Here is a 13,068-nt window from a genome sequence, read left to right as displayed (position 1 = left end):
TCAAACAGTCATACAGAATTGCTCCTTGTATTCTGCTCTATCTCACTCCGACACCAAGAGTCCAGTGGGCTGTCCACTGGAGGCATCACAGGGCGTGGTTGGACTCTGGTGTCAGAGATAAGACCAAGTCACAGCGTAGTTGGCCCTTAGGATGTATACAGTAATGTAAAATACATTACAGGTCTACACAAAGAAATAGTAAGGATGTCATATTAAAGGGCCATTCCTGACATGATCTTCCATCTGAAATCTTCTTCAGGTTAAGAAGTCTCACCTTGCAAACCAATTAGTTGTTTACAAGACATGAGTGACAACGGATTCTAACCTCTTGGAACTGACAGAGCTGTGCTTCCCCCTCCCCAAACAACTTTCTATACACCAGAACCTTATCGATGTTTGTGATTGGTGGTCTGAGAGATTTTTAACTCTATGTACAAACCTGTTTCCAAAAGAGTTGGGATGCTGAATAAAAAGCAAACAAAAACAGAATGCAATTATATGCAAATCATTTAAACCCTGTGAATAAACCTAAGTAGTACAAAGACAACATGTCAAAGTTGAAACTGAGAAATTGTATTGTTTTTGCAAAATACATGTCCATTTTGAATTTGATGCTAGCAACAAATAAATTGGGACAGGGGCATGTTTACCACTGTGTTGCATCATCTCTTCTTTTAACAATAATTTGTAAGCATTTAGAAACTGAGGAGACCTATTGCTGCAGTTTTGAAAGTAAAATGTATGACCATTCTTGCTTGATATAGCTGCTCAACAGTTTTCGGGTCTCCTTTGTCATATTTTCCATTTCATAATACATCAAATTATTGCAATGGGTGACAGGTCTGGACTGCAGGCAGGCCAGTTCACCACCCAGACTGTTTTACTATGGAGCCATGCTGTTGCAATACATGCAGAATGTGGTTTGGCTTTGTCTTGCTGAAAAAACAAGGCCTTTCCTAGAAACTACATTGTCTGGGTGGCAGAATATGTTGCTGCAAAACCTGTAAATATTGCTCAGCATTGATGATGCCTTCAAAGACATGCAAGTTACCCATGCCATGTTCACTCATGCACCCCCATACCATCAAGGATATTGGCTTTTGAACTGTGCGCTGATAACAAGTCGGATTGTGTCCCACTTTAGGACGCGGTTTCCATGATTCCCAAAAATCTTTTGAAATGTAAGTCATCAGACCACAGGACAGTTTTCCACTTTGCTTCAGTCCTTCTTAAATGAGCTCGAGCCCAGAGAACGCAGTGGCGGTTCTGGATCATGTTTTTATATGGTTTCATGTTTGCATGGTAGAGTTTTAACTTGCATTTGTGGATACAGGTTTTCTGAAGTGTACCTGTGCCCATGCAGTTATTTCCACTACAGAATTGTGTCTTGTTTTTAATGCAGTGCTGCCTGAGGGCCCAAAGATCACGGCCATTCAACATTGGTTTTCGGCCTTGTCCCTTGCATGCTGACATTTCTCTGGAACATTTGATTGCTTGATTAAACAATAACAAACTCTAATAATGATCTACAATAATTACACCAAATATGCTTTCATAATAATTTCTGTAATGTGTCATCAGCATCACAATCTAGCATGATAATAGGATGATAATATCCATTATGAGAGGCACTTTGTTGATTAAATCTGTTAGCAAACATTACCTAACGTTGTGTTTTCCTAATTAGCATGGTTTGGCAGCAGGTTATTGTGGTAGGTTGTACAACAAGACCACCCGCTGTCAAACAGCAAGGTGCCATCTTATGACAGTGCCACGTTTAAAGTCATTGAGCTCTTCAGAATGACCCATTGTACTGCCAGTGTTCGTCTATGGACATTTCACGGTAATGTGCTGGATTTTGTGCGCCTGTGAACAATGGGTGTGGCTGAAACACCTGAACCCAAAGATTTGTGCCGTGTCCACATACTACTGGCCATATAGTGTATGTAGGAGGAATTTGATCTTCCTTGATATGTTGATGCTGGTGGAAAGGTTACTCCACGGACCGAAATATGTTCCTTATGACGAACAGATTTGGGTCGGTCAGAGTTGGGTCGGACAGAGTTGGGTCGGACAGAGTTGGGTCAGACAGAGTTGGGTCGGACAGAGTTGGGTCGGACAGAGTTGGGTCGGACAGAGTTGGGTCGAACAGAGTTGGATCGGACAGAGTTGGGTCGGACAGAGTTGGGTCGGACAGAGTTGGGTCGAACAGAGTTGGATCGGACAGAGTTGGATCGGACAGAGTTGGATCGGACAGAGTTGGGTCGGTCTTCGGAACACAGATTCTTGCAGTGCAACACACACTGTTGATCATGGCACTATGAGCCCTTTATCACTATCCTGTCATTCTGGTCCCTACTCACATGCACAGAATGGCATTTGATTTGGACACCAATTTACAATGTAACAACAGCAATACCCAGCAAACTTATTTTGGCTTGTTACAATATGTTGAGCAGGACAGAAATGTCTAATATAACTATGTATTTACAGGGAGGGAAAGAATTATTTGATCCCCTGCTGATTTTAAATGTTTGCCCACTGACAAAGAAATTATCAGTCCATAATTTTAATTGTAAGTTTATTTGATCAGTGAGAGAAAAATCCAGAAAAATGCATGTCAAAAATCTCAATCAGAATGATGTCTGGCTCCCAGGTGTCTTTTATACAGGCAAAGAGCTGTGCTCGTTACCTGTATAAAAGACACCTGTCCACAGAAGCAATCAATCAATCAGATTCCGAACTCTCCACCATGGCCAAGACCAAAGAGCTGTCCAAGGATGTCAGGGACAAGATTGTAGACCTACACAAGGCTGGAATGGGCTACCAGACCATCACCAAGCAGCATGGTGAGATGGTGACAATAGTTGGTGCGATTATTCGCAAATGGAAGAAACACAAAATAACTGTCAATCTCCCTCTATCTGGGGCTCCATGCAAGATCTCACCTCGAGGAGTTGCAATGATCATGGGAACGGTGAGGAATCAGCCCAGAACTACACGGGAGGATCTTGTCAATGATCTCAAGGCAGCTGGGACCATAATCACCAAGAAAACAATTGGTAACACACTATGCCATGAAGGACTGAAATCCTGCAGCGACCGCAAGGTCCCCTTGCTCAAGAAAGCACATGTGAAGTTTTCCAATGAACATCTGAATGATTCAGAGGCAAACTGGGTGAAAGTGTTCTGGCCAAAATCGACCTCTTTGGCATCAACTCAACTAGCTGTTTTTGAAGGAGGAGGAATGCTGCCTATGACTCCAAGAACACCATCCTCACTGTCAAACATGGAGGTGGAAACATTATGCCCTGGGGTTTCTCTTCTGTTAAGGGGACAGGACAACTTCACTGCATCAAAGGGACGATGGACGGGGCCATGAACCGTCAAATCTTGGATGAGAACCTCCTTCCCTCAGCCAGGGCATTAAAAATGGGTTGTGGATGGATATTGACAATGACCCAAAACACACAGCCAAGGCAACAAAGGAGTGGCTCAAGTGGGACAAAATCCCTCCTGAGATGTGTGCAAACCTGGTGGCCAACTACAAGAAACGTCTGACCTCTGTCATTGCCATCAAGGGTTTTGCCACCAAGAACTAAGTCATGTTTTGAAGAAGGGTCGAATACTTACAGTGCCTTGCGAAAGTATTCGGCCACCTTGAACTTTTCGACCTTTTGCCACATTTCAGGCTTCAAACAAAGATATAAAACTGTACTTTTTTGTGAAGAGTCAACAACAAGTGGGACACAATCATGAAAGTTAATACTCAGTAGCGTCACCTTTTGCTGCGATTACAGCTGTAAGTCGCTTGGGGTATGTCTCTATCAGTTTTGCACATCGAGAGACTGAAATCTTTGCCCATTCCTCCTTGCAAAACAGCTCAAGCTCAGTGAGGTAGGATGGAGAGCGTTTGTGAACAGCAGTTTTCAGTTCTTTCCACAGATTGGGGTTTAAGGCCGGGTGTCTCTGTAAAGCACTTTGTGACAACTGTTGTTGTAAAAAGGGCTTTATAAATAAATTTGATTGATTGATCTGACCAGAGCACCTTCTTCCACATGTTTGGTGTGTCTCCCAGGTGGCTTGTGGAAAACTTTAAACGACACTTTTTATGGATATTTTTAAGAAATGGCTTTCTTCTTGCTACTCTTCCATAAAGGCCAGATTTGTGCAGTATACGACTGATTGTTGTCCTATGGACAGAGTCTCCCACCTCAGCTGTAGATCTCTGCAGTTCATCCAGAGTGATCATGGGCCTCTTGGCTGCATCTCTGATCAGTCTTCTCCTTGTATGAGCTGAAAGCTGAAAGAGGGACAGCCGGGTCTTCGTAGATTTGCAGTGGTCTGATACTCCTTCCATTTCAATATTATCGCTTGCACAGTGCTCCTTGGGATGTTTAAGGCTTGGGAAATCTTTTTGTATCCAAATCCAGCTTTAAACTTCTCGACAACAGTATCTCGGACCTGCCTGGTGTGTTCCCTGTTCTTCATGATGCTCTCTGCACTTTAAACGGACCTCTGAGACTATCACAGAGCAGGTGCATTTATACGGAGACTTGATTACACACAGGTGGATTCATCATTAGTCATTTAGGTCAACATTTGATCATTCAGAGATCCTCACTGAACTTCTGGAGAGAGTTTGCTGCACTGAAAGTAAAGGGGCTGAATAATTTTGCACGCCTAATTTCTCAGTTGTTTATTTGTTAAAAAGGTTTGAAATATCCAATTAATTTTGTTCCACTTCATAATTGTGTCCCACTTGTTGTTGATTCTTCACAAAAAAGTACAGTTTTATATCTTTATGTTTGAGGCCTGAAATGTGGCAAAAGGTCGAAAAAGTTCAAGGGGGCCGAATAATTTCGCAAGGCACTGTATTTCACTCATTAAAATGCAAATCAATTAATAAAATTTTTGACATTCGTTTTTCTGGATATTTTTGTTGTTATTCTGTCTCTCGCTGTTCAAATAAACCTGCCATTAAAATTATAGACTGATCATTTCTTTGTCAGTGGGCAAATGTACAAAATCAGCAGGGGGTCAAATACTTTTTTCCCTCACTGTATATCAAAGGTGCCATACTCAGTTTTAGCCTATAATTTATGGGGTTGTACATTGGGGAATTGGGTGTTTTATGGTGTGCAGTGCTACTGATGTTTTTATAATTTGGGGTTTATATGTGTGTATTTTTAGTGAATATAGTATCTAATGGCATGATGTTTGCAGTGCTTTATATGGTTGTTGTGTGCAATGATTAAGTGTGTAAAACTGTGCCTAGACAATTACATCGTCTGGCTTTCTCTCATTCATCCCAGTATGAGCTTTAGTCACTGTCCATCTCTGTAGGCCTGAATTGGCGATAAGACAAATGAGTATTTTACATTCCAATGCCAAATCTACACAATCTGTAAGCATTAGACACATGGAATGTATTGTTTAAAGTGAAACACCCACCCGGACACAGACTGCCAATGTCAAGGCTCTTCTGAACCCCACCCGAGACATTTTAAAACCTTAATGAACCCATCTGCTCATTCATCTTTGTGATTGCATTCTCAGGGATGCATACCAAGGATGAAAGTTAACCTCAGGTTAAAGTTGCTCAGATTCCTTCTTCCCAATCCCAAACACCAACAATGTAAATCTTCATCACTTGGATTGAATAAATAATTTTAAAAAATCAGTTGAAAGGGTTTAAGAATTTATCACATGGTACTAAGCAATGAACACATGTCAATTGAGCATTTCAGAATATCAATACTATGTAGCATATTTAACATAACATGCAAACTAAACCGGCCTTATTTTGTGTGCAGGTATTGCAAAAAACTGCGAGTGTGTGCATTAATTCGATGTGCTGCAAGACCACTGTGGTTGACCCTAATATTTTGCTGAAAGATGAACAAAGAGAGATTATTCAAAATGATTTACTATAAACAATATTAGTTTCCTGTTAAATCTGTGTATTAATCAATTTGGTTGAGAAACACATGATTATGTATGACTGAGTCAACATTCTACAAAGATTCAGTACAAAGGAAACTATTAACAAAAAAGCAGCAATGTTCATCTCCAAGTCAAATTTGCTAACAATAGCAAGCTACCTCAATGTCTGTGAATGTTTCATATCTGTATCGACCTGTCCTGTTAATGTACAGTTAGATTTAGGCTAACTGTCTGGCATGTCTGGTGGGGACAGACAGAATTTAGTTATATGTAGTGGCTTGCGCTAAATAACACGCCCTGCCGGTTTAGTCTGCATGTGACAGTCAATTTGATTTTGATTTGATATGTCTGTGTCTGTAGAGCATAACCATTTGGAGTGAGATACCAAAACATCTACTGAATACTGCAATTAGCCACAATGTAAAAAGGACAATATAACTAGCCTATTTTGAGTCATTAAATAAAATCATAGGGGGAGAAGAGCTTGTCAGAAGGCATTTGATCAGAATATATGTAGAACATTGGATTTGTTCAGTAAGACATTTCTTCCAGTAATGAAAGGAAAAAACATGGATGGCATTCTCTGTACATGATCTGTGCAATTCCCCGGTAATTACAGCTTGTGAGATACTTTTTGGTTCTTTGTGCAAAACATTGTTCAAACCTCAGACCACAGCAAAATTGCTAAAGAGCTTTAAGAGGGACTGGGCCAACGGGCTAAAGACAATAATATTATGGGATCCCAAGCGCAGCATCTTGTTCCATCAGACTAAAATACCCCAGGGGTCAGGTCACAGCTAGTCTGCCTAAAGACAGACATTTGGGAAAAAACCTAGATGTCTAGAGTCTAGATGACCGAGTTGTTTTTGTTCCTACGGCTCAGGTTGCGGCTGCCTCTCTTGTTCTTCCTCCAGCAGACACAGAAGATGATGAGGCTGGTGATGACAGCGGTGCAGACCACCGCAATGATGACGATGTTCGTGTTCCTGGACACGGCCTCGCCATTCCCCTGTCCACTGCTGGTGTCCTCCCCCTGTTCCTGGGTGGGTGTGGCCTGCGCAGAAGGGGAAGGGGTGGTCCTCTTGGGAGGAGGGGTGTGGGGCTTCCTCCTTTTCTCAGTGGTAGCCAGTTCAGGGACGGCGGTCATGGTGGACAGCTTCAGGTCGTGGTCCGTCAGGTCGGCTATCCTTTCCCCGTTGAGGGTGGTGGGCGTGAGGCACACCACACTGCTAAGGTTGGTCTTGGTGGGGTGAAGTGTCAGCCAGTCCCTCAGCGGCACAATGTCCTGGTCACACCTCCAGGGGTTGTCGGCCAGCAACACCTCCTTGGTTCCTGTAAGCGCGCTGAGGAGCTCTGATGGCAGATTACGAAGTGAGTTGTTGTGGAGGTCCAGCTGGCCGAGGAGGGACTGGCCTTGGAGGAGCCTGTCGGGGAGAGAATGGAGGAGGTTGTGCTCCAACGAGATGTTGACCAGCTTGGGCAGCCCCTGGAAGGTGCCCTCCTGCAGGCTGGTTAGGAGATTGGTGTGCAGAGAAACTTCTCCCAGCTCGGCGAGCCCACTGAAGGCCCCGGGGGACACAAAGCTGATCTGGTTCCGGCTCAGCACCAAAAGGTGCAGCTGGGTAAGGTTGCTGAATGTGTGGGCCACCAGGCGGGTTAGCTGGTTATCATAAAGCCACAACTCTATCACAGGCATAGGCCCAAATACCCCTGGGGAAAGACTCTGGAGCCTGTTCTCATACAGGGAGATCTGAGCCAGGTTAGGGAGTTCGAGAAAAATTCCCTGTGGGAGGGATGTCAACCGGTTGCTCGAGAGAAAGAGCTTCTGTAGGCCCTGCGTCTGGGAGAACAGGTTCGCGGGGAGGTAAGTGATGAGGTTATCTTGCAGAGAGAGCTCCTGCAGGCTCACCAGGTCCTCCAACATTCCTTCAGGGATTTGCCTGAGAGAGTTCCGGTTCAGTCGCAGGGACTTGAGCTTGCTGAGACCCCTGAAGGAGTCCCTGGAGAGGCGGCTGATGTTGTTCCTGGCCAGGGTGAGATGCTCCATCTCAGCGACGGAGCGAAAGGACTCCTCGGGCACAGACATGATGAGGTTCTTGCTCAGGTCCAGCTTCCTTAGTGCACCCAGGGAAGAGAACCAGACAGGACGAAGGACCAGGAGCTTGTTGCCGCTAAGAGTCAGAGATTCCAGCTTCAGCAGATTTTGAAACAGGGCTTCAGGCAGGTCATTCAGCTCAGTGCCTGTGAAGCCCAGGGCTCCTAGGTTATGGGTCAAGTCAAAGGTGCCAGGGAACACCTGTCTGATCCCAGTGTCTTTGACCAGAAAGACACCCAGTGCCTCCGCAAAACCAGTCAGGTCATCTGGTTTGAGCGCTGTGATGTTGGTGTTGGTGATGTAGAAGGTGGTGGTGGAGCCAGGCACTGACGGAGGGAACTCTGTGATTGACCTGCCTTGGCAGAGGATTTTGTTTTCTCTGCACTTACATCCATCTGGGCAATCTCCAAGAACTCTGCTGATGGCAAGGAGCAGAACCACGGTGCGGATTGGCAGGTCCATTTATGTCCCTAATGAAAGCAGAGAAAAAGTTGTTTGCTATCATTAGATGCCATGGACATGCTCAGGCACACAATTCATAGGATTCAATGTATATGTCACTGAAGAAAACTTCACGTTAAGTCGGAGTAAATCCTCCTTCTAAAAGAATAAAGCTTTGTGTGAACAGTACTTCCTGCTTTGGCTTGTCCCTCCCCCACTCTTCAGCAGGTTTTTTAAACATTATCCCGGTAGAGTGACTGGGTAATGCTAACTAGCAAACTAACTTTACAACACACAACACATAACATTGCCTAGAAGGATACCTTTAATGGTCATTTAATGGTGATACCAAACCACAGATATTTGAAACAGATCTTTCTACTGACAATGTCATGGTGAAAAGCCTGCAAATATAGATTGAAGAATGTATTCACTAATCACATTTGGACAGTTTTATCCAAGACGCCAAATAAGTTATTGAATTTGTGCTTTGCCAAATAAGCAAATAGTGGCTATGGGAATTGATAGGTACAGTAGGTTGAAAAGCTACAGTAACTACTAAAAGAATATTTGCTTGTTGAATCTGTCTGTAATTCCGGCTAGTTAGTGTGAACATGTAGTTGGACAAAATGTGCTGTCATTCATTCAACAGATAACTACATTTAAAGTGTAGTTGAAAAAGCATGACTTTGTCAAAATACTATGTAATTGGAATAGTTGGAATAGATTTTTTTTTTGTGTTTACCCGTGATATGTGTTGTTGTTGTTGCTTATGGGTGCTGTGTGGGCTAGGACAAGGCAAATGAAACGTGAAAGAGCATTTTTCTGTGTTTGATAATAATTAGGAAATCCAGACACAGAACAACACATGGGTGTGATTAACATGGGGGGTTTCACATTTTTTATTTTTCTCCTAAAAATTATTATTGCATTCTCAGTCACCATTTTGTTAGGAAGGTGGAATCTAAAGTCAGGTAAAAAATATAATTGCATACTTTTGTCATTTTGGCATGGTGTAGTATCATATTGAATACACATTAGTTGACCACCCAACATAATTTAAATAAAACAGACTAGACACAGACAACAGCTGAAATCCACAACTCAGGGTATATCTGTCTTGTTACACACATTCTTACCCAAGTCATAGTAAAGGGTGTGCTGAATGTTGTATTCTCTGTAGGAATCCTCTTTACTCTTTCCAATTAAACAGGCTTCCAAATTAGCATTGTTTCTTTCATTAAACACAGACACAGATTAATTAGGGTTTGTTTAGGCAATATTTTCTTTCTTTTTTTCTTTACATCAGAGAGACATACAATCATTCCTGGTGTTTCCCAGATGTTACCCATTAAAGAGGTTTTCTGTTCTGTGAATGTTTAGTCTTAGATTTTTCCTCCATAAAGCAGCAGATACATAGCTCCAGTTCTATACATAGTGTTTACATTCATTTTTTGTTCTTTATTGATAAGACATTCAGTATTAATCTGCCTCCTGGACACACAGCAGTTGTTTTTGTCAGAGATTGTTCCACAGAAACAGTACTATACCGTTCAGTAGAGTGCCATGCTGTGATCTACTGTGTTTATTGCAGTTACTGTAAATACAACATCCCTGAAACCTAAATGGAAAACACATGTATCATATATAAACCTTTTTAAATCAGTAGCTGTCACAGTTATACGGACACCAAGCCTAAAATCTGTGAGAACAGTCCTGTTTATGTGTTTTTGTGCCTCCTCAGACTAAACCAGGTCTCTGATATAATCTTTCCCAGTCCCACCAAACCACAGTCTGGACTGGGCTGGAACCTTCCACAGCACTGGCCTAAGGGCTAAAACATTTCTGATTCATCATTAATTGCTGTGATTTTCCCCCTTTCCCCTGGACTGAAGCGTCAGCACTCTGTCACAAAAGATCTATCCAGCAAATTAGAGGGTTGGTAAATGGGGAGAGTTACAAGACAGTATAGAAAGGAATCATCAAAGTCTTTCTGCCCTGTTACACATCATTTCCATGCAATATTCAAACAGTACAGTTAATTTGTGGTGACAAAAACGATTATTTCTCAAATATATATTTCTTATACAATTGCTATGATGAGCTTTTGGTTTTCTTTGGTCCACAAGTCTGAACTTTCACATGCAAAAAATAAATAAATGTTATCATTATCTGATTACCATTACAGATATCATTTTGTGTCAAAATGCCATGGTATTTAGACTTCAGATAGAGCTCACCTCACAGTGCTTGGCAGCTGAGTGACCGGAGAAATTAGTTGGTGAAGAGCAACCGTTATCTTTTATAGTATCTCGTCTCTCTCTCTTTTTTTTTCTCTGGATGACCGTTGGACTTTTCCAATATGATTTGTTCTAGAGATTCCAGTATTCCCCAAAACCGCACATCCTCACATTGTCCTGCTGTTCGTCGTCAAGTCCTCATCAATCTTTTCCACGCTGTTCACTTGAAACTTGTCAGTCCTCTACTGAAGCTCAAACTACCCCGTGCTCGATGCCGTTCACTCTCTCTCACACAACACACATTTTTGGGAAGGGAGGTGGGGTGTGGTTGTGTGAGGGGAGGGAGTTACATCCTCTCTATTAAAGGGTTTTTGTTGGTGTAAATGAGTTGGTGTAAATGTGTTACCGGCACCACAAGCACAGACGTTTGCTCAGTCTGTTGGCCCACATCGTCAGAAAGGGATCACTGCTTTCATGTCAGTTCAGTTGGTGTGTCAGAAAGCTGTACATTTAGATAAACGGAAGATGGGCGTGTCTAGATTGTGAATCTGTTGCGTGTCTGTATCTATGTATGTGTGTATAGGATTGCTGAGAAGGCAGCGGAAATAATATTCTGAATGCACATGCATGGTTTCATGCGCCAGCATGGCGGTTGGTTCACGTGTCAGGCATTGAAATGCTGATAATGGGGTTTAGGGAAAGGCTTTAGGTTGGAGGCTGAAAGGCTTTAGGGTGGAGGCTGAAAGGCTTTGGGTTGGAGGCTGAAAGGCTTTAGGGTGGAGGCTGAAAGGCTTTGGGTTGGAGGCTGAAAGGCTTTGGGTCGGAGGCTGAAAGGCTTTAGGGTGGAGGCTGAAAGGCTTTGGGTCGGAGGCTGAAAGGCTTTAGGGTGGAGGCTGAAAGGCTTTAGGGTGGAGGCTGAAAGGCTTTGGGTCGGAGGCTGAAAGGCTTTGGGTCGGAGGCTGAAAGGCTTTGGGTCGGAGGCTGAAAGGCTTTGGGTCGGAGGCTGAAAGGCTTTAGGGTGGAGGCTGAAAGGCTTTAGGGTGGAGGCTGAAAGGCTTTAGGGTGGAGGCTGAAAGGCTTTAGGGTGGAGGCGGAAAGGCTTTGGGTCGGAGGCTGAAAGGCTTTAGGGTGGAGGCTGAAAGGCTTTAGGGTGGAGGCGGAAAGGCTTTGGGTCGGAGGCTGAAAAGCAATGATGTCCCAACATAGGGAAGTAGAAGGGAGCGTCTCACACATGTCTCAGAGACACACCATCCACTAGACCAGGGCTCAACATACCAACTGATGCAGATCGTAACCACAGAAAAGGAAGCAACTTTAAGCTCTCTTTCTGGATTAGAAATTGGCTAAACTCAATACCCATTTTGCTTTAGTAGAGGAAATCGTCCGCTGTCAACATTTTATTAAAATATTCCTCTCACAACAGTCACTCTTATCCCATGACTAACAGTTTGTGGATTCATCTTAAGCTAGTAACAGTAAGCAAATGTAATAAAGCAAAGTTGATTGCGACAATACAGATTGTGGGTGGGTGGGGGGAATTGTCTGTCAGAGATTATGTTGGTTTCGTTATGATTTTATTTCTCTCAGAGGGAATGAATGTTCCTCTCTGCTACGGTCAGAGTGCAACCCATGTTTCTCAGACTGATCACACTCCTACTCTCTAGAAGAGAGCAAGGCAGAGATATTATTTTTATTTTTTATTTTTTTTATTTATCCTTTATTTTACCAGGGGATGTCCCATTGAGATAATCAAATCTCTTTTACAAGGGAGCCCTGGGGCAACAGTTACACAAATTACACAGAATCACACAGTGCAGTGGAAAAACAATTTTCCGGGGGAATATTTTGCTACTGACTGTTTTCAGATCTTCAACCAAATCCTAATATTGAACATTGGGAATCTGACCCAATCATTTTTTACAAACAAAGATGATGCAATTGGGTTTGCGTGTGGTCATAGACTAGACCTTTTCTAACCCTCAGGTTCAAGGGTGTGAATATTAGGTTTTGGTTGAAGATATGAAAAGGTATTCAGAAAGTAGAAAATGGTGCCAACCAAAATATTTTCACAAAAACGCATATAAAACCTTTAAAAACACCCATAAGATTTGTGACTACATGACCACTGACCAGCATTGGGAAATTACTAAGGCCTTCCTGTTAGTGAGAACGGTAACTATTGTAGCTAATGGGTTGCGCACGATTTTGAATGATACATTTTTCTTCGGGGGCAGTTTCACTAACACAAATGCTGTGCTTCTTTTTTGGCGTGAGTAAACTGAAATGGTTGGATTGGCCACTAAACGACCTCTTATTCACTGAAATAATTTGAAACAAGGCTTTGAC

At 42.8% G+C, this 13,068-nt stretch overlaps 1 protein-coding gene across 1 annotated transcript; it reads right to left on the bottom strand.

Annotated features, from left to right (window-relative positions):
* Positions 1–5,684: 5,684 nt before the first annotated feature.
* lrrc15 (leucine rich repeat containing 15) lies at positions 5,685–12,448 on the bottom strand. The gene is made up of 2 exons (XM_034293812.1): positions 10,723–12,448; positions 5,685–8,511 (listed from the first exon to the last, which is right to left on the bottom strand). Exon 2 carries the CDS (start codon positions 8,501–8,503, stop codon positions 6,794–6,796), a length of 1,710 nt encoding a protein of 569 aa, XP_034149703.1. The 5' UTR covers positions 8,504–8,511; positions 10,723–12,448; the 3' UTR covers positions 5,685–6,793.
* Between the last annotated feature and the right edge of the window lie 620 nt (positions 12,449–13,068).

This window comes from Esox lucius, chromosome 8 (assembly GCF_011004845.1).
Source record: "Esox lucius isolate fEsoLuc1 chromosome 8, fEsoLuc1.pri, whole genome shotgun sequence".
NCBI classification, from domain to species: domain Eukaryota; kingdom Metazoa; phylum Chordata; class Actinopteri; order Esociformes; family Esocidae; genus Esox; species Esox lucius.
The sequence above is the reverse complement of the archived record's forward strand: the minus strand, read 5'-3'. Positions and strand labels throughout refer to the sequence as shown.